General features: G+C 56.1%; 4 protein-coding genes across 5 annotated transcripts; 1 reads left to right on the top strand and 3 right to left on the bottom strand.

The window, feature by feature from the left end:
• Nucleotides 1-1046: 1046 nt before the first annotated feature.
• RAB7B (RAB7B, member RAS oncogene family) lies at nt 1047-6099 on the bottom strand. 2 transcript variants are annotated; one of them, XM_041460510.1, is made up of 7 exons: nt 5880-6099; nt 4420-4890; nt 3483-3544; nt 3264-3390; nt 2718-2933; nt 2035-2160; nt 1047-1631 (listed from the first exon to the last, which is right to left on the bottom strand). In XM_041460510.1, exons 2-7 carry the CDS (start codon nt 4567-4569, stop codon nt 1551-1553), a joined length of 762 nt encoding a protein of 253 aa, XP_041316444.1. In that variant the 5' UTR covers nt 4570-4890; nt 5880-6099; the 3' UTR covers nt 1047-1550. The 2 variants fall into 2 exon arrangements, with proteins under 2 accessions (XP_041316444.1, XP_041316445.1); XM_041460511.1 differs by lacking the exon at nt 5880-6099 and having other exon boundaries at nt 4434-4532.
• Nucleotides 6100-7890: 1791 nt separating this feature from the next.
• On the bottom strand, nt 7891-10944 carry CTSE (cathepsin E). The gene is made up of 8 exons (XM_041460513.1): nt 10795-10944; nt 10090-10207; nt 9331-9449; nt 9038-9237; nt 8685-8807; nt 8453-8594; nt 8252-8350; nt 7891-8055 (listed from the first exon to the last, which is right to left on the bottom strand). The coding sequence occupies exons 2-8, from the start codon at nt 10205-10207 to the stop codon at nt 7891-7893; spliced, it is 966 nt and encodes a 321-aa protein (XP_041316447.1). The 5' UTR covers nt 10795-10944.
• A 4613-nt stretch (nt 10945-15557) lies between these two features.
• Nucleotides 15558-19851, top strand: RHEX (regulator of hemoglobinization and erythroid cell expansion). The gene is made up of 6 exons (XM_041460508.1): nt 15558-15645; nt 15906-15913; nt 17211-17245; nt 17680-17768; nt 18876-18978; nt 19653-19851. The coding sequence occupies exons 1-6, from the start codon at nt 15558-15560 to the stop codon at nt 19849-19851; spliced, it is 522 nt and encodes a 173-aa protein (XP_041316442.1).
• Nucleotides 19852-22555: 2704 nt separating this feature from the next.
• AVPR1B (arginine vasopressin receptor 1B) lies at nt 22556-24672 on the bottom strand. Its single transcript, XM_041460506.1, has 2 exons — nt 23730-24672; nt 22556-22854 (listed from the first exon to the last, which is right to left on the bottom strand). Exons 1-2 carry the CDS (start codon nt 24670-24672, stop codon nt 22556-22558), a joined length of 1242 nt encoding a protein of 413 aa, XP_041316440.1.
• Nucleotides 24673-26798: the final 2126 nt, after the last annotated feature.

The raw sequence follows: 26798 nt of genomic DNA, 5'->3' as shown, positions 1-26798 counted from the left end.
CCAGCTCCAGCTCCAGCCTCAGCTCCAGCTCCAGCCACAGCTCCAACTCCAGCCCCATCTCCAGCTCCAGCCTCAGCTCCATCTCCATCTCCAGCCCCAGCTCCATCCCCAGCTCCAGCTCAATGTACAGCCCCAGCCCCATCTCCAGCCCCAGCCCCATTTCCATCTCTATCTCCATCTCCACCCCCAGCTCCATCTCCAGCCCCATCTCCATCTCCAGTCCCAGCCCCATTTCCATCTCCAGCCCATCTCTGCAGCCCCCACGCCCCCCGTGCCCGGCCCTCGCTCAGGTTTCTCCCTTCCTGAGCTCCTGCCAGCCGCTGCCCTGGCCCCGAGGGTGCTGTCCCCGGGTGATGCCAGGACAGCCTCCGGGAAGCTCTGTGGCACCGCTGCAGTCAGTGGGGGGGTCTGGAGGGGGATGGCAGGAGCTCCCTGGTGACCTCCCTGGGAATCTGAGTCCATCCACCCTGGCCAGGGGATGCTGCAGCCCCAGATGGCGCGGGGACAGGGTGGCCGCTCCCGGACAGCCCCAGCTGCTGGAAGGTGCCCGGGGTGGATGCAGAAGGGAGCAGAGCCGGGCTCTGCTCCCAGCGGGCTCCCTCTGCCGACAGCCGCCTCGGCCAGGTCCCCACGCCACCTCTGCACACTCACTTCGCACCTCCTCTGCCCCTACCCAAAGTTTACATAAATTTTAAAATTTAAAATAATATAAAAATTAGAAATATATTAAAATAAATGTATAAATTTATATATATTATACATTTATTTATATTTATTTATATTTATAGTATATAAATTTATTTATATATTATATATATAAATAAATATATAAATGTAAAAATTTAAAATAATATAAAAAAAACCCCAGACCCAAATTGCATCCCCCAGCCCTGAGAAGCTGAACAGGCTCAGGGAGGGAAGTCTGGAGCCCCCACCCCACCTTTCTGCTGCAGGACCTGGGGAGCATTTTACAACACATGAATATAAATAAACTGAAATATTTAATTTCCTTTTTTTTTTAAAAAAAAAAGTATCCCTGACAAAGTGCTTTTATAAGAATCCTCCCCAGTGAGGCGGGAGGGGGAAGGTGTTTGATGAGGGATATGCATGAGAAGAGGGGAAACTGAGGCACGGAATAGTGACCTCCTGTACCGAGGCCACCAGCCCCAACTGTCCCCTCAGGGCAGCCCGTGCCACCCTGGGAGCCGCGGGGCCACCAGGCTGTGCATCGGGAAGGGTCACCCGCGGTGCCAAGGTCTCTGGAGAGGCACCGGGAGCCCTGCCCGCACCCCTGGCACCGTCACCGCAGGGACATCGCCCGCTCGGGTGCCACACGGCCGCAGATCGAGGGGGGACAGGGCCACCACCGTGACACTGAGCAGAGTGGGAGGCTCGGGAGAGCAGCACATCCCGGGGTGAGCAGGCAGCCGGCCCTGGTGTGTCCAGCAGTGGCCGTCCTGTGCCCTGGCACTGCCAGTCCCTGCGGGCAGCGGGCACGGACCCCGGGCAGGGCTCAGCCGTGGGCATCGCGGGGTGCAGCAGCCCCGGGGTCAGCAGCAGCTCTGCTTGGGCTTGTCGTTGGGAGTGAGCTTGATGGAGTCGGTTAAATAACTCTCAAAAATCCCTTTATACTGGAAGAGAACCGGAGAAGGGAGAGGGTGAGTGAGCGCAGCTCCGAGCCAGCCTGGGCGGCCCCGCGGACAGAGCGCGGCGCTTCAGCCCTGACTTTGTCACCGGCAAAAAATCCAGGCAAAAGCCACCTAGCGCTGGGCTTGGGGACACCAATGTCCCCGTGGCACGGCCGCTAGAGGACAGTGCTGGCGCGCTGTGGGCTCCCATCACTGCAGGAAAAGCACACGGCAATTCCTAGTCCTATTGATTTAGGATCAAGCACTGCTGCGTTTCTCATTCCCGGGGCTCTCCTTTGCAGCAGGAGCTGCTCCACACGGGAGGATCTGTCAGAGCAGACCCAGCTGAGCCCGGTTTTACCCCAAATTCCCCCCCCAGCACAGCTCGGAGCTGGAGGGTGCTCACCGTGCTCAGCGCCTGCTTCGCGAGGGTCTCGAAAGCCTCGGCCACGTTGATGTTGTTCTTGGCACTGACCTCGAAATATGGGATGTCCTTCTCCTTGCACCAGGCTGAGGCCGTTTCCTTGGGCACCTGAGGGATGGGAGGATGGAGCCACAGCTCAGGGATGGGACAGGGGACCCTCCTCATCCATCCAGGCACTGCTGGGTGAGCCACAGCTCAGGGATGGGACAAGAGATCCTCCTCACCCATCCAGGAGGTGAGCCACAGCTCAGAGGTGGGACAGGGGACCCTCCTCACCCATCCAGGCACTGCTGGGTGACAGGGTGCTGGCAGTGCCTGAGGTTGTCATTCCTGCTGCCTCTGTTGGGGACAGTCTGTGCCCCAAAGAGCAGCACGAGGATGTTGCTCATCCCCTCCCAGAGTGCTGGGAGAGGCAGCAGCTCCTTGCCTGGAGCTCTGGTTTATGTGAGGGTAGGGAAAAAGCTGGTTCTGAGGTGAAGGACCCTACAGCATCCCCGTCATACAATCATGGAATTGTTTAGGTTGGAAAAGACCCTTAAGATCATAAAGTCCAGCCATTAACCCAGCACTAAACCATGTCCCCAAGTGCCATCTGTACATTTTAAATCCCTCCAGGGGTGGTGACCCCACCACTGCTCATCCTGCTCTCCCTCCTCCACCCTTACCTGCCGGTCACTGAGGTCTATCTTGTTCCCCAGCACCACCATGGGGAAATCCTGTTCCCTGGGAATGACCTTCTCCAGGAAATCATCTCTCCAGTTGTCCAGGGCCTCAAAGGACTCCCTGTCTGTCACATCGAAGGCCAGCACGCAGCCGTCTGAGCCTTTGTAGAAGGTCGACACCATGGACCGGAATCGCTCCTGTCCCCCTGTGTCCCAGATCTAGGGCAGAGGAGGGCACATGACAGGAGCAGGGTTGGTGCTGTAGCCCAGAGGAGCAGCTTCAGGGGGTGCTGAGCCCCCAGAATTCCTGTGGGATTCTAGTGCAGTTCCTGGATGCTGAAAATCAGACTCTGAAACCAGGTCTGAAAATCGGGCTCTGAAAATCAGGCTCTGAAAATTGGCTCTGAAAATCATCTTGAAAATCAGCTCTGAAAATGGGGCTCTGCACCTCATGACCGTGGTGGCATTTGGGCACAGCAGGCCAGGGTGGGACACACAGGGCTGGGATCAGGGTGGGCACTGCGGGCAGTGCCAGCTCACCCCGCTCACCTGCAGCTTCAGGGGGGTGCTGTCCACGGCGAGGACCTTGGTGAGGATGCTGGCGCCCAGCGTGGTGCGGTAATCCTCGTAGAACGTCTTGTGCACGTACTGGTGCAGCAGGGAGGTCTTGCCCACACTGGTGACAAGGAAAGGGGCACTGGTGAGGCTGGGGTGGGCAGGGGACACCCAGCACACGCAGGGGGCTTCCCTCCCTCACCAGCTCCTTACCCCAGAGCTCCGATGATGATGATTTTCAGATCCACCTTCTTGCTGGCATCCATGGACAGGCCCTGTGGGGCGAGAGGGGCTCACGGGGCTGTGGGGATGGCACCCTGGAGTCCTGTCCCTGCTGCCACCCCGGGATGTCGCTGTGCCCTCGCCGTGCCAGCATCAGGCCCGTGCCATGCCAGCACTTGTGTCCCAGGCACGGCGGGGACAGAAAACCCCCATGCCAAGCCCAGCCCACGTCCCCGCCCGCTCCCGAGGAGCCGCAGCACGCCTAGACTCGCCGGTTCATCACCATCCAAAGTTGCTGGGAGCCACTTCCCTGCCTCTCCCACCCCCTCTCCAGCGCAGTCCCTCCCCCTAGGCCTGGCACACAAGCCTGGGGTCCTGGTGAAAATTAAATTTATTAAAGAAGAGCCCAGCCAGAAGGAATTCCTTGGTGCCTCAAGCACAGCCCAGGGAGCATCCCCGGCCAGGAGCACCCCGAAATGTCCCTCCAGGATGTGTCCCCATTATGTCCCAGTGTCCCCACATGCTCGGAGCCTGGCCAGAACCCCCGAAACCCCCTCGTCAGGTGGCACCAGCATCCCCCAGCAGCCCCATCCCCACGGCAGCGTCCGACACCGGCGGTCAAGACACGGATGGAAACCCTGGCAGCCTCGTCCCTGCATTTTTCCCTGATGCGCTGGCCAGCCCTGCACCATTCCCCTTGGAACACCAGCGGGGAGCTCCCAGCTGTAGGCTCCAGCCCCCCTGCCCCCTCTGCCAGCCGTGCCCAGCCGCGGGCAGCATCCTGGGCACAGACACAGCCTCGTGTCTCAGCACACACAAACTTCCCAGTGTTTTCGCCAGCTTTTTTGGGAGGCCAGATGTTTCTAAACTCAAAATGGAGTTTCCCCTCGCTGCTGCTCCGCGGGTCTCGGCTGCCCCCAGGACTCACCTGCGGACACTCACCTGCCGGGCAGCCGCGGCTCCCGGCTCCGCTGCAGCCGGCCCGGGGAGGGGAGAGGCGAGAGAGGAGGATCCGGGAAGGGGCGGCCGATCCCTGCCCTCCCCGGGAAGGCGGCTGCGGGGCCCCGCTCCGTGACATCAGCAGAAAGGGGCCGAGATGCCGGCGGGGCTGGAGGAGCCGCGGGCGGGCGCTGGGATGTCCATGGATTCGCCCTCGATTCCCGGCTCTGCCGAGTGTCCCCGGCTCGGGGTCCGATGGGGAAGGAGAACAAGGTTCTCCTGCGCTGCTGGAGTTTGGGATTGACTTTTGGCCTCTCCTCTGGCTCAGAATCCCCTCGGTTCCTTTCTGCCACCGCCCCGGGACCTTTTATCTGCGTCCCCGCTGGGGAATTGTTGAGGGATGAGGACAAAAGCCGGGCGGGGCTGTGGCAGCATCCCTGGAGCCATGCCGGACTTTGCTCTGATATCGTGGGATGGGATAAGCGGATTTAGGAGCTGGACACGGGTGAGGAGGGGCTGGGATGCCTCTGAGGAGCTCAGTGTGACTTCGTCTCCTTTTCCAGGGAGGAGAGGGGCAGGGTGGGGACCACGAGCATTTCCAGCCCCTCGGTGCCACATCCCTGCAGCCCCCAGCCCGCAGGGGTCCCACCCAGCCCTCACAAGCAGCACGGGCACCCCAGAGACATCCCAAAAAGAGGGGACAGAGCTCGTGACATCCGCAGGAGCATGTGTTCAATCAGTAAATGGGATTTTGGGGATCTCAGCTGCCCCCATGGAGAAACCCCAGCACCAGGCGGGTGCCCAGGGCTCTTTGGAGTGGGAGAACCTGCTTGGCCACGGCCGTGAAGGCAGAGCTCTGCTTCCCAACGTGCAAGGGCAGGTCCTGTGCCTTTGCCAAGCATTCTGTAGGATTTGGGCTGTGCAGTGGGAGCAGGGTGTCCCCCATCTGTGAACCCTCCCTCATCCTGAACCAGCAGCCCCCCAGTTGATGGTGGTCCCCGTGCCCAGGTTTTGGGATCCCTCCAAGACCACTGGCTTTTGCTTTTCTACTTCCAGCATTTTTGTAGATTTTTTTTTTTTTCCCCTTGCAGACCCTGATGGGATCTCAGGGAGGATCACTGCACCCAGCAGGACAAATCTTCCTCCCCCTCTTCTCCAGGTGTAATTCTGGGACCTGTCTGGCCAGAAAAATCTGTTTTTTCCCCCAGAGGGCAGGCGCTGGGAGGAGCTGGGCTGAGGCAGGACAACCTGAGCCAGTTCTCACCAGTGGTGGGTAAAAGGCTGACATTTCCCTGCAGCAGCTCTCTCCTAATCCCCGTTTTTAGCCCCTTTTCATCATCCTGCTTCACCTTTGCTCCTGCACAGAGAATTTCTTGTTCAACCTCCCCCCACAACAACTTCTGCCCTCATTCCTCTCGCATGTCCCTGGTGGGACAGGGGATTGCTCACCCTATCAGATGATCGAAGCCTCTTCATGCTGCTGGGGCTGGGGTTTGTGGTCAATCCCAAACTGCAGCTGATGCCCATGGCCACTTCTGCTTTTAGCCAGGGTGGCTGTACCCACCAGGGTACATCAGCCTTATCTCTGGCTTTTGTTTGATTTCACAGGAAAAGGGATTTTCCCAAAGCTCCTGCTCTCCTAATCCCCCCTGGGCTGAGATTCTGCCTGGATGAGGGCAGTGGGAGCAGTGGTGGGGAGGAGGTGATGGCCAAGGCGTCACTCAGCAGCTCCAGCGACCACAGCTTCATTCCTGTCCTGGCTGCTCCCCCACATCAGCAGTTCTGAGGAAAAGGCGTGGGTTTTGTGGCCTGTGACTGTGAGGAAGGTGATGAAACCCAGGCTGGGGCTGACACAGCTGGGGGAAAGGCTTATGGGGACAGGCTGTGCCCTGCAGGGCCGTGGGAGTGAGGGAAAGGGAAGGAAGCAAAGGACATCCAAGTGTTCCCTGTGCAGTTCAGCCTCCTTGGGGAACAGCAGGGTCGCTCTTTATTGGGATGCTCATATTTGTTTGAGCAACTTCCCCCCTAAACCTGTAAAGAGGGCATGGAATGCCCTGAAATCCCAAAAACACAGCACCAGAGCAGTCCTGGGCAACTCCAGGCCAGGCCAGCTCTCACTGCCAGCTGCTGTTTGGGGACACTGGGTGGCCCCTGTCATGCTGGGGGAGCTGGATGCTCCCCCGCCCAGCCCCTGGGCTCATGCTCAGCAGCACCTTGGCATGCTAAGGGTTAAGGTGGAAAAGGGACAGAAGACCTTTGTCCAGCAGCTCCAGCACCTTATCTGGGACTGCAGCAGGGGTGAAGTCAACACAGGAAACGTCACAGAGCCCACACTGGTCAGCGGCACAATCAGTACCTCTGGGCAAGGCAGATATCTCCCTTTATTGCAAACCACAGGGCTCAGCCACAAAGTTTACAACCAGATCTGAATATTCCAGAGCTCCCAGAGCCAGCCCTGAAGACTGCTCTGCTCCGGGAGGGATGGAGCAGCCACCAGGCTGGGCTGGGACGTGGACACTCCAGCAGCTCAGCCTTGGCACTGCCGGCCTCGCTTCAGGGTCAGTGGGGGAAACAGAGCAAAGGCCTGGATAAAAATAACCTTTTTTGTGCTTCCCTTTCTCGCTGCCTCAGGGTGCATCACTCGTGAGCCACTGCCACTCGTGCGTTGTCACACTCCCGTCAGCAAGTCACGTGTGCCACTGTGACTCCTGGGGACTCCCGTGGCCAGCCCCCCACACTTTGAGCCAGGCCAGCCCAGGGCTCAGCAGCTGCTTTGCCCTTTTTGCTTCAAGGATACATCAAGCACATTGTGTTGTGATTTCCCCAAGGGAATCAAAGCGAATTTCACTGGAAATCACCGGTGGCTCCAGGAGTTTTGTGGCACAGAAAGAGCCCCAGGGTCTTTCCTGTCTCCTTGTTACCTTCTTGTTTACCAGCCCCAGCTGAGGAAAGGTGCATTCCCAGTGCTCCCTCGGCCCCTGCCCTGGCCCTGGGATGCTCAGGGATGGCCACAGCCACCTCCAGGGACTTCTGCTCTACCTGGGCCAAGCATCCCCTTCTTTCTGCTCCTGTGGAAATCCCAGGGAAACTCCAGCCAGGCTGGGAGTGCAGCCCTGGCAGTGCCATGGATCACCCAGGGAGGAGAGCAGGACATGGGCAAGGAGGATTTAACCCCCTTTGAGATGTGTAGCGTTTCTGCTGGGCTGCTGCTGACAGAAGCATGAGAAGTTTGGGTTTATTGATACTTTTATTGGCTCAGGATTCAAAAAGAGGGAATGTGCAGAGCAGATCACAGATCTGCTCGAGACATTTTTATATCACAGTGTCCTGGTGTGGACTGAACCTCTGCTGGACTCTTCACTGCATCCCTGGGTGTCTTCAGCCCCCTGGAGACACTGAGGAGTGACATCCACTGCCCTGCCAAGGTCCGTTCCTCTCCTGCCCCACGGATGTCACAGCCCTAAGGGACAGCAGGGGCCAACCCCACCATGTTATTCCCACGGTCAAAGACAGAGTAGAACTGACGGATGAAAACATCTCCCAAAATCCAGAGGGGTCCTGTGGGAGGGGGGATGTCGCTGCCCAGGAAGCCACTGGTGCAGAAGGCCATGCCATCAGCGTACTCCTGGGGGAGGAGAAGTGCAAAGCTGGGGATGAAGCCGAGAGCCTCGTGCACATGGAAACACCCAGGAACGGTGGCGAAGCAGAAACCGGCGGGGTTTGTCACCCGTGGGGACACACTGCCAGCTCCTGGCATGGGGCTGGGCCACCTTTGCCACTGGAGCAGCTGGGATTTGGGGTTGGGGGAGGCACAGCCATACCACGAGGGTGTAAGCCTGGGCGCTGAGCGTGTAGGGCAGCCCGTTGATGGTGAAGGTCAGGTCAGGCATCACGCTGAGGTTGCTGCACTCCACAGTGTACTGGAACAGAACCGGGGGCTAAGGGGCTGCCCAGGAGGGTCCCTTCCAGCAGGGAAGGGTCCCCAAGGCTTTGTCCCCTCCTGTCCCCACCCTGGCTCTCACCTCTCCATCCACAGACACAGCCCCAATGAGGTTTTGCAGTTTTTTGATCTCCTTGGTGGGGCCCGTGATGAGCGACGTCCCAGTGTCCACGATGGCCTGGCAGCCGTTGGCACAGAAGGTCACTGTCCCACCCAGCTGGATGCTGGAAGAGGGGAGAAGGAGCAGGAGGGATTTGTCATGCTCTGCCAGCCCAGCCCAGCCCTGCCCTCCCTCCCGGCCCAGCACCACTCACTTGTCCAGCTGGATCTGCCAGTAGCCCTGCTGGGTGACTGGCACCCAGTTCAGGGTGCCCGTGAAGCGGGAGGTGTCATAGCCCCCAAAAAGCACCTCTCCTCCCTGGGGGGAGTCAGGGTTCCTGCAGGGAGGAGGAGGAGCAAGACACATGAGGGATTTTGTCTATTCAGCATGAATTTACCCCAACTTTCTCCCCACAAGTGCTGCAAGGCCAGAGGTCTGCAATGCTCAATCTGGTACCAAACCCCACTTCATGATCTCAGTAAAATATCTGTATTTTAGCAGCTCCTCCTGCTCCCTAAAGCAATGCCAGACCCCAAGCAACATCCCAGAGCAAAGCCATGTCCGTACGAGCTCATGTAGACAGAGAAAATGGGCAGCTCCACCAAATTTTGGGCCATCATGTTGTCGAAGACAGGGGTGACCCCATCCACGGCCAGGGAGGGGTAAGCCAGCCCCAGGATCCCATCGAACTCAGCATCCAGGAAGGTTTTTCCCGGCTCACTGATGCTCTCTGCAAACTGCTGGTTGCTCACGGCCAGACCCTCGACCTGCAGGGAGGAGGGGGTTCTGTGGGGGGGCCGAGCCCGTGGGCAAGTCCCAGGCACATTGTCCAAGAGCAGGGCAACCCAAAGGTCACTCACGGCTACTTGGTCGGATCCGATGATCCCCGTCAGGCTCCCGGTGCCGTACTGGATGGAGAAAGGGGTCCCTATCACCTGGTAGGTGCTGGACTGGGTTGGCTGGAACCTGCTGTGCTCAGCTGGGGAAGGAAATGGGATCCTTCACCAGAAATGTAATTTTTTTGCATTGCCACAGGTGACAGGAGCCCCCAGTGAGGCAAAATGATGGCACAGCATAGTGTCACCAAAACTCCTGGTTATGGGGGGCTCTGCTGAGGTACCTGCTGGAGTTTTGAGAGGGGAGAAAACCTCTCTCATTTCAGTCTGATGAAGGGTGCAAGGGCTGTTAGGGGGAGCAGGATCAGCAGCATTTCAGCATCTCAGTCCTGAGATGAGCGCTGCTGTCCCTGGTTACAGCCAGCAGCATTCCCATGGAACTGCAGGATCCAGTCCATTCCCCAACTCCCTGCAGGATCCAGTCCATTCCCCAACTCCCTGCAGGATCCAGTCCCATTCCCCATTTCCCAGCAGGATTCAGTCCCATTCCTGAATTCCCACTGGGCTCAGGGACAGCCCTGGGGCTGCTCGGGGATGCTCTGGTCCCTCTGGGCTTTCTGGGGCTAGCTGGTCCCTGACAGCCCCAAAAAGCCACATTTGTCCCCTGCTGAGCTGTCACTCCTGCTTTCACTGCTGGATTTCTGTCACCTCTGTTAGGAGGGTCCCCATGGCCTTGGGGCTGGTGGCTCGTGGCCTCTCTGGGGTCAGGGGCTCCCCACTCACCACAGGCTTTGCTGACACAGTAGATAGAAGGCACCCAGAGGTTGGAGGAGCCTGTGTCGAACACCACGGTGAAATTCTGGGGGGGTGTCCCGATGGAGATCTGCCCAAAATACTCCATCTGCCAAAGAGGGAGGCAGAGAACACCGTGAGCCACCAGCACAGCCAGAAATACCAGCAAAACAGAGCCTGGGGTGTCTGCAGGGCACGGATGGGGCTCAGTGTTTGATCTGTGCCGTGCCAGGTGGAATAAAGGAGACAAATATTTAAGGAACAACAGTGGGGACTGAGGACAAAAGGCAGCATGTTGGGTACAGGCCTCTGCCTCTTCCAGGCAAGGCTGGGCCCTGAGGGAACCCTCATCACCAGGCAGGGCTTTGGGGACAGGGGAACTGGGGAATGGGATTCTCCTGGGGAGCTCCCTCCATCTCTGCGGGGGGCTCTGCCCTGAATAACTTGAATTTTGGAGTAAATCTGTCCCCAGGGAGGCGGGCAGAAGGCGGCAGGGAGGGAAGGGGCTGGCAGTGCCTGCCATGAATGCCCTCGCTTGTCCTCCTCCTCACATCCCGGGGGACAAAGGGCCGGGCGGGCAGCGAGCCCTGGCACGCCGGGCACTGCCTGGAACCGTGGGGTTTGGGCAGCGCTTGGGCCTCGGGCACTGCTCGGGTAAACTGAGGGTGCTGCCAGCCCGCTGTGCCTCCTGCTCACGTCCAGGTAGTTGATGAGGGGCTCGTTGGTCTCCGCGAAGACGGCGCAGTCCTCGCTGCTCGCGTCCGGCCCGCCCCGGGCCCTCCAGAGGTGCGAGAGCTGCCCCCGCTCCCGCAGCAGCTTCCGCAGCGAGCGGCGCCGGCTCAGGGGCACCCTGCGGGGAAGGGCCGGTCACTGCCGCGGGTGCTGTGCCCACCCTGAGGGTGCTGTGCCCACCCTGAGGGCCCTGGGCACTGCCCTGCGTGCTGTGACCATCCTGAGAGTGCTGTGCCCACCCTGAGGGCCCTGGGCACTGCCCTGGCTGCTGTGCCCACCCTGAGGGTGCTGTGCCCACCCTCAGGGTGCTGGGCACTCATGGAGGCGTTGTGCCCACCCTGAGGGCTCTGGTACTGCTGTGGGTGCTGTGACCACGCTGAGGGTGCTGTGCCCACCCTGAGGGTGCTGGGCACTGCCGCAGGTGCTGTGCCCACCCGTGGGTGCTGTGCCCACCCTAAGGGTGCTGGGCACTGCCGCAGGTGCTGTGCCCATCCTGAGGGTGCTGTGCCCATCCTGCGGGTCCTGGGCACTGCTGTGGGTGCTGTGCCCACCCTGAGGGTCCTGGGCACTGCCATGGGTGCTGTGCCCATCCTGATGTTTCTGTGCCCACCCTGAGGGTGCTGGGCACTGCCGCAGGTGCTGTGCCCACCCTGATGTTTCTGTGCCCACCCTGAGGGCCCTGGGCACTCATGGAGGTGCTGCCCACATCCTGTGCTCACCCTGAGGGTTCTGGGCACTCCTGTGGGTGCTGCCCCAGATTGTTTGCCCACCCTCAGGGTCCTGGTCACTCCCCTGGATGCTGCCCATGTCCTGTGCCCCTACCCCGAGGCACTGCCAGGATGGAGGTTCGGAGCCCACATCCCCGCCCTGCAACAATTTCCAGCCGAGGCACAGCAGAAGAGGGGCACTGGATGTGTTTTATGGCACAGGAAATCAAGGCCAGAGCTGGCAGGAGAGCGCCCAGGCCCTGGCAGTGACAGCACAGGCTGTCACTGTCCCGATGCCACAGAGGGAAAGGACCTTGGGGCTGGGCAGGGTGAGCAGAGCCAAGGGGAATCCAGACTGGTTCTTTCTGCCCTCCCTGCTTGCACAAACCCCTTCGCAGCCCCTCCTGCTGCTGCCAGGCTCTGCCCAGAGGGACGGAGCACCCAGAAATGCCAGCGTGGTGCCACCACTCCCGCACAGGCTGAGCTCTGCCACCCGTCACAGCCCTGGCAATGAACCCCCCAGACCCTGGGGACACTGGGGACCCCCTTACCTCCTCAGGGCGCTGGCCAGGGCCAGGCAGAGCGTGGCGAGGAGCAGCAGGCGCCTCATGGCGTGGATGCTGGCAGTGCCCGCCGCGGTGCTGTGCCCGCCGTGGTGCCGCTCTTATACCCACGGTGCCAAGCTCGATAACAGCCCTGCCAGAGTCAACACTGGGCTCGGGCTCCCACGATGAATCACAGACCACGGCCCAGGCGAGGCTGAGCGGGCACTCCGGGGTCACGTTTGCTTTTCTGGGTGAGGACGGTGCTGGGGGGCCTGTGGGAGCTGGGTAGGGGCAGGTTTGGCTGATTTTGGGGCAGGAGGTCCCACTTGAGAGCGAGCAGAATGGGTTCTCCATCCCAGCACCAGTTCCCATCCCAGCACCAGCTCCTTATCCAGGGGTGGAAACCCCCCAAAATGCTTTAGAGGAACATTTCCCTTCTCCTTCACCCCACAGCCCCACCCTGGGGAGCTGCCATGGCCGTGGGGTGCCCCAAAGCCCGGCAGCTGCAGGGAGGTGCAGGAAAGGGATGTGTTTGTACCATCGGCCACTAACCTAATTTTAAAAGGCAAAGACTAATTAGTGATGATGAACAGCTCGGGAATCCTCAACTTTCCCTTCCAAAGGCTGGGAAGGAGCAGCTTTCCAAGGGAGACAGCTCCCTGGTGCTGTGCAGGCACTAATGGGCTCGTCCCCTGGGAGTTTTGTTTCACCCAGGACGGGTCTCATTAAAGCCTCAGCGAGTGCAAACAGAAAATGCTGATGAACAAATAAAGCCTTCAGACATGGGGGGAGCGAGTAGGGGCAGGCGAGGGTTTTCCTGCTGCCACCATCTCCCAGGCCCTTATTTTCCATGCTGTCCTTATTTTCCATGGTTTTGGCATGGTTTTGGGTGCTAAAGGGGGTGTTCTGCTCAGCGAGCCCCATTCACGTGATGAACAGGCTTTAGCACCGTGCTAATCAATTTTTTGTTTGTCCCAGCGAGTCTGTTTTATCTAATTAAATTTTATCTCATTAAAGCCCTCGCCCAGGAAATTAAAGTCCTCATCTGTGAGGCACAGGTACCGAGGGTGCCTGGGGACAGCTGAGTCACGTCCTGCTGTCTCCGGGATCTTGTGTCCCCATCCCTGGAGATGCTGCCAGGCGCCTTCTCCCCCCAGCTTTGTGGGCAGATTAAGCTTTAAAAAATCCACCAAATATTTCTCGATGTGAGCAGGAAAATGTTGGGCACAGCACAGTTGATGCCGATGGCAAATGCAGCTGTTTTTTCAAAACAAATGAAAATTCCCTGCATTCCCCCACGCTGCAGTATTTTTTTTTAACGAGTGGCTTTTATACAAATTTATTCTCTATTTCCCCTTTTGAGATGCAGTTTAATGTACCAGCCTCCCTCCTTGTCCTAATCACATATTCATGGATTAGAAAGAAACTTCCTAAAACAAAAGCAGCTGCAGCAAGTGCCAGATAAGCTGAAAACAGCAAGTGGATTGTTCCAGACATGGTTTATAACCCGAAAATCCTATCAGAAAACCCAGCCTGAAGGGTCACTGGGCTTTGGAGATAAACATGAGGGTGAGCAGCAGCACAGACATGCCAAACACTTTAAGTGAAATAGTTTATTTTGTGGAAAAGATCCCCCAATTGGATCATCATAATCTGCAAACTCCTGGCAGCGGATTCAGCATTAAAATATGAAGATGAAAGTCATAACGAGGCCAGACCTTTCATTTAGAAATTTTTGCAGCTAAGCAAATCTATTTCGACTTTTGAGTTATTTTAGAAGCAATTTTAAAAGCTCAACTCTTAGGAGCACTTCAAAATTGTTATTTGAAGTAGAACAAAGTGGTAAGGGTTTTTTTTCCCTCTATGTTTTGGGAGCAACCGGGCTGGATTTGCACAGAAAATTGGGTCAAAAAGGCTCTGTTTCGTACATATTCCAGCTGTACCTCCATGTGTGGAATGCAGAGGGAGGAGATGCCCAATTTCCAAGCCTTGGTGTCGCTCAGCTTGGCAGGGCCAGCCTGTGCTGCTCTGGAGAAATTGAGGAAAGGTGACCCCAGCTCCTGCAACATCCCAGCCTGGTAAGAAAGGAATGGCCTCTGCCAGGCAGGGGCTGTCCCCAGCTGTGTCCCACCCCTCCAGGGCCACACAGTTGGATCAGAAATGGGTTTTGCCCCTTGGGCAGAAAAAATACCTGTCACCAGCTCTGTGTGAAGCACTTTCTTTATTTAAAAAACCTGTTCTTAGGCTAAAAATGTGTTATCTGTGTTCCTTCTTACACATTTCCTTTAGTGGAGCCACTGCCCTGGCTGATTCACACTGTGCCCCAGCAGTGTTTTGTAAAAAACCCTTTTTTCCTGCCTTTATCAGACACTTCTCCCACCTGTTAATCTGTTTATCCACCACCGAGCACTTGAAAGCGCTGCACCAGCAAACTCTCACCTGAAAAAAAATCAACAAACAAGCAAGTTTCAGTTAAATAAACCCCGAAATATTTACCTGGGGTGCAGCAGCTGTGAGGGGAGCAGGACCAACATCTGTTGATGGAGCTGGTGGGAGCAGACCCAGGGATGAAGGGGAATTTGTGAAGTGACGCCAACTTGTGATGCTGCTCCAGGGGTAGGTGATGCTTTTTGAAATCTTCCTTTTGCTTTTAGATGATCCAGGGGGATTCTTTGGGATGTTATGTCCCTGGGACAGGATTGCTGCGGGCTGGTGGGGATGTTGAAAGGCGAGCAGGCACCATCACCGTGAGTCAGGCACCTTGAAAAAAAGGGAATTTCTTGTTCCTTTCTGCCAGGGCACCTCCAGAGCTACAAACCCCACAGTTCCTATAAACCAGCAGCCAGCACTCCCCAAACCTCCTGGGAACTCTCAGGATGGGATCTGCCAGGCTGCTGCTTGCACCCCAAAGCTTGCAGAACATTTTCCAGAGTGTGGGCATGTGGAGGCCCAGCCACCCCCAGCAGCCATGGAGCCAGGCGGTGTAAAATGCTTCATCCCTGTGGAAAATGTTTGCTTGGAAGCACCCAGAGCTCGTTTTGGGTGGCAGCTGAGTTGAACTGAGCACAGCTCCCCCAGCACCTCTTGGCTCCAAGGAAGCTCAGCTGAATTTTGGGACAAAGCTGCTGAAAGACAGAGAATTGATGGAGGGGTGCAGCAGCAAAACAGCTGCAGAACAGCAGAGAAACACCCCAATATATTTAAATGAGGCTGCTGACAGAGGGGAGGTGTCATGGAACTCGTGTGAGCTCCTTGGTGTCTCCGACCTGGGGGTAGAGCGTGACCGCATCCGGCACGGCCGCACTGCCAGACCCTGCTCTGCACCCAAACCCTGCTGAAACGGCCCCAAATCCTGCTGAAACGGCCCCAAATCCTGCTGCCTGCAGGGCCCCAGCTGCCCTGAGCCGTGGGGAAGGGAAGGCTGGAAAGCTCTGAGCCCAGGTAAGCCCGCGTTGGGCACCGCGCTCTGGGCGCGATGGCGCGCGAAGCAGAGGGTGGCACGGCGGGAGCAGAGCTGGGCTGGGAATCCCCCTGGGCACGTGTTGGTGCCATCCTGAGCTCCAGTGAGCCAGCTGGGCCTGACTCAAGTGGGATTAAAATAATTTGGGTTGTTCTGGAGCTTTCAGTCATGTTTAGCTGAGCACAGATGCCTCAGGTTGACCCTCGCTGCCCGGCCAAGGAGCAGCTCCCTGCCAGCCTTGATTTCAGCATTTTCTTGAGAAAGGGTTGAAGTCCTGGAGGCTGCAGGCTCACAGAAGTTCCCTGAGGCCCCCAAAAAAGCACGTTTGGTGCCAGGCTCTCACTGGCTGCTGTCTCAAATCAGATTTTTCGGTACCCACCCGATATCTGTGCCTCCATCTCGCCATGCCCACCTCGGCACAGAAGCTGCTGATAGTTGGATTTGGGGCTTATTTTGCAATTTCCTTTTGAACAGCTCATTTTTCAGATCCTTATCTGCTGCTGCAGCAGCGTCTCCTGCCCCACAGTAGGAAATGAGCCTTTCAAGAGTGGCAGCCCTTTGAGAAGGCTATTTGGGGACAGATTTATTCAGTAAGGGAGGGGGAACATTTCTGCAAAAAATGAACTTTCAGCTTGGCAGTCATCAAACTGTTTGCCTGAGTGGAATTTTGCAGGAGATTGGTGGTTATCAGACAAGCTTTTGATGAATTAGGCTCAGAAATGTGTCATAGAGGAAATGATAGAATCTGTTCCACAGGATGGATAATGCCTTTGCTCTATCAATTTATCCATCAGCCTATCAATCAAATTATCATGGCTGCTTTAATCACTGTATCAAAGCCTCAGCTGAAGATCTCTCCCTATCAGCCATTTATAAATAGCGAGTGTATAACACTGAGAGAGGATTTAAAGTGCTTTTTTTGCAAGTGAAAGCTCACAAAAGGAATAGGCCACTGCTATTTTTACAAAATGAACACCCCTATCTTTTTTTATAAATCTCTTATGTCCAGAAGTCCCAGGCCAAGGGGCCCAGCCCAGGCATTGGTGTTTTCTGATTTTCTGCCTTAAACCCTCTTAACCTCAGAGGGGTTGAAGCTCTCACAGTATTAAATACGAGGTGTTTCAGACACTGAGGTGTTGGAGGGCCTCTGATATTTCTGTCTGGACCTTCACTGATACAAGAGTCTCACAGCAACCCACGACCTTCCTTTGGTTACTTTTTCCATGGATTTTTTTTCTTCATCTTCTAGTTTTCTTCCTTTTTTTTTTTTTTTTTTTTTTTTTTTTTTTTTTTTCTTTTTGGTGGATTAAGAAGAGAAAAGGAAAATAAAACAAAACAAACCATGAGGGACAATTAAAGCAAGAACAAATTTCAATTCTGTTGTGGTGGAGCCCAGAAAGTCCAGACAAGTCTCAGATATGAGCATGTATAAAGCCATGAATTCAGTGATAAGGGACAGCCCATGGCTCTGTGAGGGTGTGAACCAGAGGGATTCTCACAGGGGGAGGGCTGGGATAAAATAAAAAACCTTTATTTCACATCTGCCACATCCAACCGCTGCTTCCAAGTGCTGAGCCTGATCTCCAGCTCCTGTGGAGCAGCGTGAGGCTCAGTGGGACCATTTTTTTGGTTGCCAGCAGGTCCTGCTGCCTGTCTATGTCCCCCCAGGCCCTGGAGACGCCTCAGCAGGAGGATGAGCCTTTGTGCGTGGTGAGTGCAGCACCCTGGGGCACAGAGCCCTTCACAGCACCCCTGGGACCACCCCAGGCCAGGCTGGGGGTGGCTGAAAATGTCCCTGCTCATGGCAGGGGGTGACCTTCAAAGGTCCCAACCCATTCCATCATTCCACAGTTCTATAATTCCATCATATCTGTCATGTCTCTCTCCCCTCCAGCACCACATGCCCTCTCTGGAGGCTTTTGAAAACACTTCTGGGGACAGGCCCCAAAAACGAGGGGCAAGGAACTCAAATCATTCTTGAAAACCAAGCTCCTCATTTTGGGCCACATCACCCCAAACCAAAAAGCAAAACTGAAAGCTACCAGCAAATCTGAGTCTAAAATGTGCCTTGAAGCCATGGGGGGATTGAAAAGAATTTGGTGATTTCACTGAGACTGAATGGTTTTCTCTTGTTCAGCTGGATTCCTGCTGTCACCTCACTTGTCACTTTGATCCTCTACCCTCTCCTCCTGCTGGCCCTTTACACCATGCTCAGCAGGAAGATTGGTAATTAAAAATGGCTTTCCCTGGTGATTTCCTGGTTTGGGGTGGGTGTGGGATGGGAAAGGGGCAGGGCAGGGCTGGGCTGGGCTGGCTGTGAGCTGTGGTGACATGGGTGACATGGTTGTACACATCAGTGAGCGTTGTACAACCTTGTGTTTCTTCAAAACCGTTTTCTTTTATTGCTATTTTAGCAAAGTGCTGGGAAAATACCAAGAATCAGCTCACAGTATTAATTCAGATCAAGCCTCAATTTCTAGCAGGGAATTCTTTCACACCAACTGCTGCTCACATTTGCACAGAGCCCAGCTCTGCTTTGGGTCAAAATCATTCCAAACTTGCAAGACGAGGCCCTGACACTGTGATTTGTCACTGGAGCCTCTCCTGTGGGGAGAACAGGGCCCTGGATCATCTCAGTAATTGAATGGATGGATATGAGCCTGCTCCAGTGCACAGCAATCATTCTTTTGGGGTGGGCTGGTTTGCACTGGGGCTGCTGGAGCAGGGTGGGGTGCTCTGGGCACAGCAGGGACCAGGGCTCACTCTCCTCTTGGTCACAGCCCAGCATTCCTGCAGGATGCAGGAGAGCAGCAGCCCAGGGGAGCATCCCAGCCCTCACCCCACCCCAGCTCCAGCCTCAGCGCCAGGAGGGGACGTGGCACAAAAACACCCCAGGGCACAAAAACAGCCCGGGACACAAAAACAGCCTGGGACACAAAAACAGCCTGGGACACAAAAACAACCCGGGACACAAAAACCATCACCATCACCAGCCTACGAAGGTAAGGGGCTCTGCAGCAATGGGGTGTTTTCCTGGCACAGGGATGGGAATTTTTGGGTGGCATTTGTGTGATGTCTCTTCCTTATGAGCTCTGGACACCCCCGGGGTGGGAGAAGGGCCAAGCAGGAGCTGCCTCCTGTTCCCATTGTTCCCATCCAGCTGGGCTCTCCCTGCCAGTTTCTCCCAGGGAAGTGAGGCTGGGAGGGATCAAACTGATGCTTTGTGGATCACAATTTCACTTCTAAGCATGTTTGCTTTTTCTCCCTTGATCCTTTTTTCCCCCTGTAACCCTCTGGGAAGTGCTGGGGTGGTAAATGTTTCCTGTTTTTAAGGACACAGCACATCCAGCAGTGACACATCCTCAGACACCTCGGAGGACTCAGACAACCCTTCCTGCCCTCAGGTACCACAGGCAAATCATCCCCAGCCCACCTGGTGCTGTGTCCAGCTCTGGAGCAGCATCAGGAGGGGCAAATCCATCAAACCACATTGAAATTCCATAGATAAGGGCTGGGGTGGTTCTTGTCCCCTGTCACACGCAGCATTCCAGTGTCCCCCATTCAGAGGGAAGCATTCCTGGGCACTTTAGGAAAATTAGGAAACAAAATCTTCTCTCTGAGGGTGGGCAGGCCCTCGCACAGGGTGCCCAGAGCAGCTGTGGCTGTCCCTGGATCCCTGGCAGTGTCCAAGGTCAGGCTGGATGGGGCTTAGAGCAGCCTGGGATGGTCTGGGGTGGTTCTTGTCCCCTGTCACACGCAGCATTCCAGTGTCCCCCATTCAGAGGGAAGCATTCCTGGGCACTTTAGGAAAATTAGGAAACAAAATCTTCTCTCTGAGGGTGGGCAGGCCCTGGCACAGGGTGCCCAGAGCAGCTGTGGCTGCCCCTGGATCCCTGGCAGTGTCCAAGGTCAGGCTGGATGGGGCTTAGAGCAGCCTGGGATGGTGGAAGGTGTCCCTACCATGGCAGGGGGAAGGGGATGGGCATAAAGTCCCTTCCAACCCAACCCATTCCATGATTCCCTGAACTGGTGCATGGGCTCGAGGACAAAGGCTCCTGAGTGGGTGCTGGGGCCTGACCTGGGCTTCATTTTGCTCCTGCAGGGCCCTAGCTCAGGGGAAACCATCAATTACACATCCCTGGTGTTCCCAGGGAAAAGCCACGAGCGAGGCTCTGCCCAGGACTACGAGAACGTGAAGACTGGGATGGATTATGTCAACGTGGACCCAAAGAAGAGGAAAACACATTTCTGGCCCTTCTCCAGCCCCAGGGCATCCAGGGGTGTGGAGTACACCGAGGTGAAGCTGTGACACCAGGGTGAAGCTGTGACACTGATGTGGAGCTGTGACACTGATGTGAAGCTGTCACAACAGAGTGAAGCTGCCACACCAGGGTGAAGCTGCCACACCAGGGTACTGCTGCTCAGAGGTGCCCAGAGCCCCCAGCAGCTGCACAGCTGGCACTGTCCCCTTCCCCTGGGGCACTGCCTGGCACGGGCTGCAGCACTTGTACCACCCCAGCCCGCAGGCACAGCTTCCTTGGCTTTTCCTTAAAGGCTCCACTGTTCCTGAGGGCTGTGGGGTGGGGCAGGGGAGGGTTCCTCCCAGCCAGGCTGCAATCAGCTCTCCACTTCTGTGTCATGGCCCTTTTTCCCTCGTTTCATGAAAGCAAAAGAAACATTCCCTCCTTGCCTCTCAAAATGGGCAGTTCAGGGAGGGAGATGCAGAGATCCTCAAACCTGCACTGAGCTGGCTGGCAGCTCCTCTCAGTGTTGTTGTTTTGCTCATCAGCCTCATAAAATCCTTTTAAATACATTTTTTCCACTGCCTTTTTCCTCTCCCTGTCTCCCACCTTTTGCTTTCCCTGCTTTGTCCCCACTCCAGATACTGTGGTTTGTCTCTCCCCACCTGGGCCATGTCCCTGCTCCTCACTCTGCATTTTGTTACTTCTGAATTTTCCAGAAATAAACTTCCAAAGTGCCTGGGAATGAGAACAATGCCCAGTGGGAGCTCTGGGAGGGGGATGGAGCTGCTGCCTCCCAGCACAGGGAGGGATGGAGCTGCTGCCTCCTCTTCCCAGGGCTGGAGCTGCCGCAAGTGCATTTTAAACGGGCTCAGTAGTGCTGTGATTTAATGAAAGGTTGTGAGATAATTGACTTGGGATTGATCAGTGGCACGGGGAGCCAGGCACTCCTGCTTTCATGACCTTGTGGTGCAAATCTGGCCCAGCTCGAAGGGCACGTGAAGGAAAATGTTCCAAAAACCCCAACAATTCCTGGGTAACATTGGAAAACCCGGGAGAGGTTTGTGGGACTGGAGGTGAGGCCAAAACCAGTGAGTGGAAGCTTCTGAGAAATCTGATTCAAATGCCTGGCGATTAAAAAGTGAAAATATTGAAGATTTCAAAATATTTTACTCTTAATGTTTTATTTTTACAGCTTTAGCCTGTGATAGTGGAAGGAATAGTGCCCATGGCTCGCAGGGAATTTGGAACCTTTGCTGGGCCACCTGTGCATCACCCTCAGCAGCTTTTGAGCTCGACTGAGCTAATGGATGCTCTTTCCTGCCTCATCCATGATTTATTCCTGCACAAAACAGCTCCTAGGAGCAGGGCAGGGGCCAGGCTGAGACTGCAGGAGAAGCGGGTTCCCTGCTCCCTGAGCCCCGGGTGGGTTTGCGCCCCTGATCCCTGCAAAATCAGCCAAAAGCAGCAGCAGGGTGAGAGCAGCTCCCTGGGATGCAGCAGATGTTGAGCACAGGATGGGGCTGGAGCAGAGCTGATGGGAAGAGGGCACGGGGGGAGCAGGATGTGCCCGGCGGAGCTGGAGGAGGGCCAGGGCTGCTCCCAGCAGCTCCTCGGGGGTGCCAGTGCCGCATTTGGGGCGCTCCAGCAGGCACAGCGTGGTGCAGGACAGCTGTGCCCAGCACCAGGGGACGCGACAGCCCCGTCCCTGGCCCGGGGGAGGTGGCAGGGGAGCAGTTCCAGGCCACAGGAGCTGTGCAGCCCCGCAGGGGGACAGCTCTGTCCCCGCTGTCCGCTCGGCCAGCAACGCCCCGAGGATGCGAGAGGAGGAAGCGGCGGCGACTCTGGGGCAGATGGAGCCGCGTTGCCGCCCGCCGTGCTCCGGCTGCTCTGCTGGCAGCTGGGAACACAAAAGTCCGCTCCCTCCAGGAGGATTTTGTGGATGCAGCGTCCCCTGTTCCCGAAGAGTGCAGGACCCCCTGATCCTGAAGGGTGCAGGATCCCCTGTTCCCGAAGGGTTCAGGATCCCCTGTTCCCGAAGGGTGCAGGACCTCTTCCCAGAGGCTGCAGCATCCCTTCCCGGAGATTGCAGGATCCCCTGATCCTGAAGGATGCAGGATCCCTTCCTGGAGGGTTCAGGATTCCCTGATCCCGGAGGATGCAGGATCTCCTGTTCCCGGAGGATGCAGGATCCCCTGATCCCAGAGGTTGCAGGATCCCTCCCCGGAGGCTGCAGCCAGAGGTTTCCCTAAACACGGGTGGGGGTGGATGCTGTGCTCAGCGGCCGGAGGGGCTCTGTCCATCCCCGGCACACAGGGCAGCGAGGACAAGGCGGACGCGACGCTTTTCTGGGTGAAACAGCGCGGTTTCTGCAAAACGCGGAGCCACCAGGTGGGGAGAGCGCGCTCTGCAGCGAGAGCGAGCGGTGTCACACCTGGCGGAGTCACACCTGGCAGTGTCACACCTGGCAGAGTCACACCGGGCAGAGTCACACCGGGCAGAGTCACACCTGGCCATGTCACACTGACTGTGTCACACCTGGCAGTTTCACACCGGCCGTGTCACACCTCACCATGTCACACCAGCCGTGTCACACCAGCCGTGTCACACCAGCCGTGTCACACCTGGCAGTTTCACACCTGGCCGTGTCACACCAGCCGTGTCACACCAGCCGTGTCACACCTGGCCGTGTCACACCTGGCCGTGTCACACCAGCCGTGTCACACCTGGCCGTGTCACACCTGGCCGTGTCACAGCTGCCACCTCCGCAGCCTAGAGCGTGCCCGACTCCGTCAGGGCCTCGTCGCAGGGCGGGTACAGCTCCCTGGCGCTGTCCCCGCTCAGGGGGAGCCCGGCCTGGTGGCTGTGGCTCAGGATCGTGGTTTTCCTGCTGCACAGGCTCCCGGTGGAGTTGGGTCTGCGCAGCCCGGCCCGGGGGCGGCCCCAGCAGCCCCGGCAGCGCCCGGCGTCCTGCAGGAGGTGCCCGCTGAAGAACAGGTAGATCCAGGGGTTGCAGCAGCTGCTGAGGCTGGCCAGCAGCATGGTGATGCTGAAAGCCACGTTGGTGGACTCTGGAGAGGAAAGAGAGAGAGGTGAAACATCCCCAGGGGCTGGGCAGGGTCAGGCTGGGCAGTGGGCAGAGCTGGGGGCTCTCCTGGCTCACATTCCCATCCCGCTGGCATTCCTGGGGGATGGAAAGCTGGCAGAGCCTGAACCCTCCAGGTTCTGCAGTGCCAGTGTGCTGGAGCACATCCTCTGGGAGGTGAGACCCAGCAGCTTCTGGGCTTTCCTTCAACCTCTCTGCTGCCCAAAGCACCTCCCAGAGCACTTTCAATCTTGGGGGAAGTCCCCTTTTCTAGGAGTATACTATAGTACTACTTCAGTAGTTAGGAAAACTACTGAAGATTTACAGGGGAAAAAAATTCAACATATGAACTCAGAAATCCACTTCTGAAACCTCTAAAATCCCTGGAGGAGAGGAAAGACACACATGAGGCAAAGATGTCTTAGCACATCCCTATGGATGATGGCCAGAAATCATCACTTTTCAGTGTTTTTTTCTGAAAGGAATGACCTGACTCTGAAAATTGTATTTTATACATTTACAGGGGAGGCAATTTTATGCATTACAGGGGAGGAAACCTGTATTGTCTTTTATACATTTACAAGAGAGGAAATTTTATGCATTACAGGGGAGGAAACCTGTTTTGTATTTTATACATTTACAGGAGGGGAAATTTTGTGCATTACAGGAGAAGTAACCTGTTTTGTATTTTATACATTTACAGGAGAGGAAATTTTGTGCATTACAGGGGAGGAAACCTGTAGCCTTCCCCATGATTTTTATTTTTAAATGACAAGACGACAGACAGCTCTTATTTCTTAAAAACCCAGCTGCATTCCTGGCATTCCCGGGGCTCTGTGCCCCACTCCCCTCACCACTCACCATCATCAGGAGCATCGTGGTCCCACACTGACCACATCTGCACGCTGAAGAAGGGCGCCCAGCAGGTGACATAGGCGGCCACGATGACGAAGGTCATCTTCACCGTGCGGATCTTGGCGCGGGAGATGGTGCGCACGCTGCTCACCCGCGAGGGCTGCCCGCCCTTCCCTCCGGAGCCAGGCCTGGCAGGGGCACCCACCGCCGCTGCCCCCGTGCCAGGGGCGCCGCTCTGGGTCTTGCCCTTGAGGTTCTTGCAGATCTCGTGGCAGATGAGGCTGTAGCAGACGCTGAGGACGCCCACGGGCAGCACGAAGATGCACAGCGTGGTCCAGGTGACGTAGGCGCGCGCTCCCCACGGGTACCCGAAATCCGCCCAGCAGTCCAGCACCCCCGAGCCCGGGCGCACCTCCCGCAGCGAGAAGATGAACACCTGGGGCAGGCTGAGCAGGCAGCTGAGCAGCCAGGTGGCCCCGATCATGGTGTAAGCCTGGCGGCCGGGCTGCTGCAGCGACTGCAGCGGGTGGCACACGGCCAGGTAGCGGTCCAGGGTCATCACCATCAGCATGTAGGTGGAGGCGAACATGCTGAGCACCTGCAGGTACTTGACGGCCCTGCAGAGGGGGTCGGGCCCCAGGAAGCGGTAGGTGACCTTCCAGAGGAGCTGCGGCAGCACCTGGAACAGGGCCACGCCCAGGTCGCTCAGCCCCAGGTGCAGGATGAAGAGGTGCATGCGGCTCATCTTCCTCCTCAGCCGGTACATGGCCAGCAGCACGCCCGCGTTGCCCACGGTGGCCACGGCCAGGATGGTGCCCAGCACCCCGACCTCGGCCTTGGCCAGCTCCTCGTCCCGGGTGTGCAGCACCGTCAGGTTGGGGCTCGGCAGCCCCTGGCCGTGCCCAGGTGGGCTCTGGTGGGAGCCGTTCCAGCCCCAGCCGAGCTCCATCCCTCTGGATGCAGGAGCACAGAGCTCCACGGCTCCTCTCTGATGTCCTGTTGGCCTCTTCTCTGTTTCTCCTGAGCTGCTCTGCCCCTGGCTGGGGGCTGGGTGTGCCTTCTCCAGCAGTCCCCAAGAGCAGGGCAGGTTGTCACCGTCACCTGTCACACTAACCCTGCGTTAGGCAGCTGCAACTCCCTCTCTGCCTGGGCTGAAAATATTCCTGTGGAGCAGAGGTGCAAGAGCCCCTGGTTCAGCCTTGATACTTCTCTGCACTGAACATTCCCAAATCCCTGGTTCAGTCCTTGATGCTTCTGTTCTCTGCACTGAGAATTCCCAAATCCCTAGTTCAGTCCTTGATGCTTCTCTGCTCTAAACATTCCCAAATTCCTGATTCAGTCCTTGATGCTTCTGTGCTCTAAACATTCCCAAATTGCTGATTCAGTCCTTGATGCTTCCCTGCACTAAACATTCCCAAATTGCTGATTCAGTCCTTGATGCTTCTGTGCTCTAAACATTCCCAAATTCCTGATTCAGTCCTTGATTCTTCTCTTCACAAAACATTCCCAAATCCCTGGTTCAGCCCTTGATATTCCTCTCATTTCCCCAAAGCCTTCCCAAATCCCTGTTTCTCCCTGCACTGCTCACCTCGTGCATCTCCTGCACGGGTAAATCCGAGGGGAAAGAGAAATTCTCCTTAAAAGCAGCAGAAAACTCTACATCCCTTTGGCTTTTCATCCCAAGGAGAGCAGCCAGGTGAGCGTGTCCCAGCCCTGCCTCTCGGTGTCCCCGGGGCTGGGTTTTATACCCTGCCAGGTACCTCCCCCACGTCCCCGTGTGTGAGCTCTGTCCCTGAGCTGGGTTTTATCCCAGCAGGTCCCTCCCGGTGTCCCCAGACTGGAAAAAATTCAAAAACCAAATCCCAAAACCTGAAAAAAAAAAATCCTTTTTCCCCCAAAAACCTGGGAAAAAAATCCGAGTTTTTTTCTTCCATTTTTTCCCAAAGCCTGGGGAAAAAAATAGATTTTTTTTTTCCCATTTTTTTCCAAAATCTGGAAAAAAAGTCCTTGGAAAAGACAAAACTGGTGGGGAGAAGGAGCTGGAGATGTCCCAGGTTCTGTTCAAGGCTGGCTGTGCACTGAGGGAAAGGGGCTGGACAGTGGGGTGAGGGCAAGTGGTGTAAAAAAGTTGGATTTTTTTTCCAGTGAGTAAATGGGAAATGTTTTTTTTTTTTCCAGTGGGAAAAATCCGGGTGAGTCTGGAGCTGAAAGGCTCTTGGATTTCACCTTCCTGAGAGTTTGGGCATCTCCTCACCTTCCCTTCTGCCCACAATTCCATTTCTGTTTGGCAACACCCAGGCTTTGTTTTCCCTGCTGGTTTCTAAATTATGGCAAGAAAAAGTGAAATTAATCTATTTTCAGCTCTTTTTCCCCTTTCTCTGTGAGGAAAAGATGATCCAAAAATCACCTGGTGTGGTTTTGTCCCACCTGGTGTGTGCTGGACGCGGCTCTGCTTCTCTGGCTGCTGATATTCCATGGAAATTCCTTGTCCAAAAAGCTGTTAGTTGCTGAATAAATTTGCAGATCACCTCTAATAACCCTAAATTAGCTCAGTTTGTGTCTAATTAAAAGACATTCATCCTTATGAGGCCCTGTGGCCTCATGTAAAGTACCCATCAGAGGGTGCCTGGTGGAGGTGCTGGGGATGGGAAGGGGGTTGGTGGATAATTTGATTTGCTGTGTTTGTGATCAGCTGTCTGATTTTCAGGAAGATTAATAGAGTGCAGTGTGAAAAAAAAACAAAACAACCTTACAAAGCAGTGAAAAGCTGAGATGAAGGCAGAGATGGAAGGGCAGAGTCTGCAGAGAGAAAGAAACACTGAGAGGGTTTTGAGGGCAAAGTTTGTTTTTTTTTATTTTTCTGGCAGCATTTTGATTTGGGAGGAATTCCCTTGCAGTCAGAGCTTTTACTCCAGATTTTCCTGAGTTTAGTTCAAGGAGAATTCTTCTCCAAGGGTGTTTAGAGGAAAATGGAGCTAATTCACAACTAAACCACCCCCTTGGAACCTGGAAATTCAATTTTCTTTAGCGGGAGAGATGTCACCACAGGAAAGAATATTTTTTTTTTCTTTTTGA

Source organism: Pyrgilauda ruficollis, unplaced genomic scaffold, assembly GCF_017590135.1.
Source record: "Pyrgilauda ruficollis isolate IOZ18807 unplaced genomic scaffold, ASM1759013v1 scaffold144, whole genome shotgun sequence".
NCBI classification, from domain to species: domain Eukaryota; kingdom Metazoa; phylum Chordata; class Aves; order Passeriformes; family Passeridae; genus Pyrgilauda; species Pyrgilauda ruficollis.
This window is presented reverse-complemented; position numbering and strand designations above follow the sequence as displayed.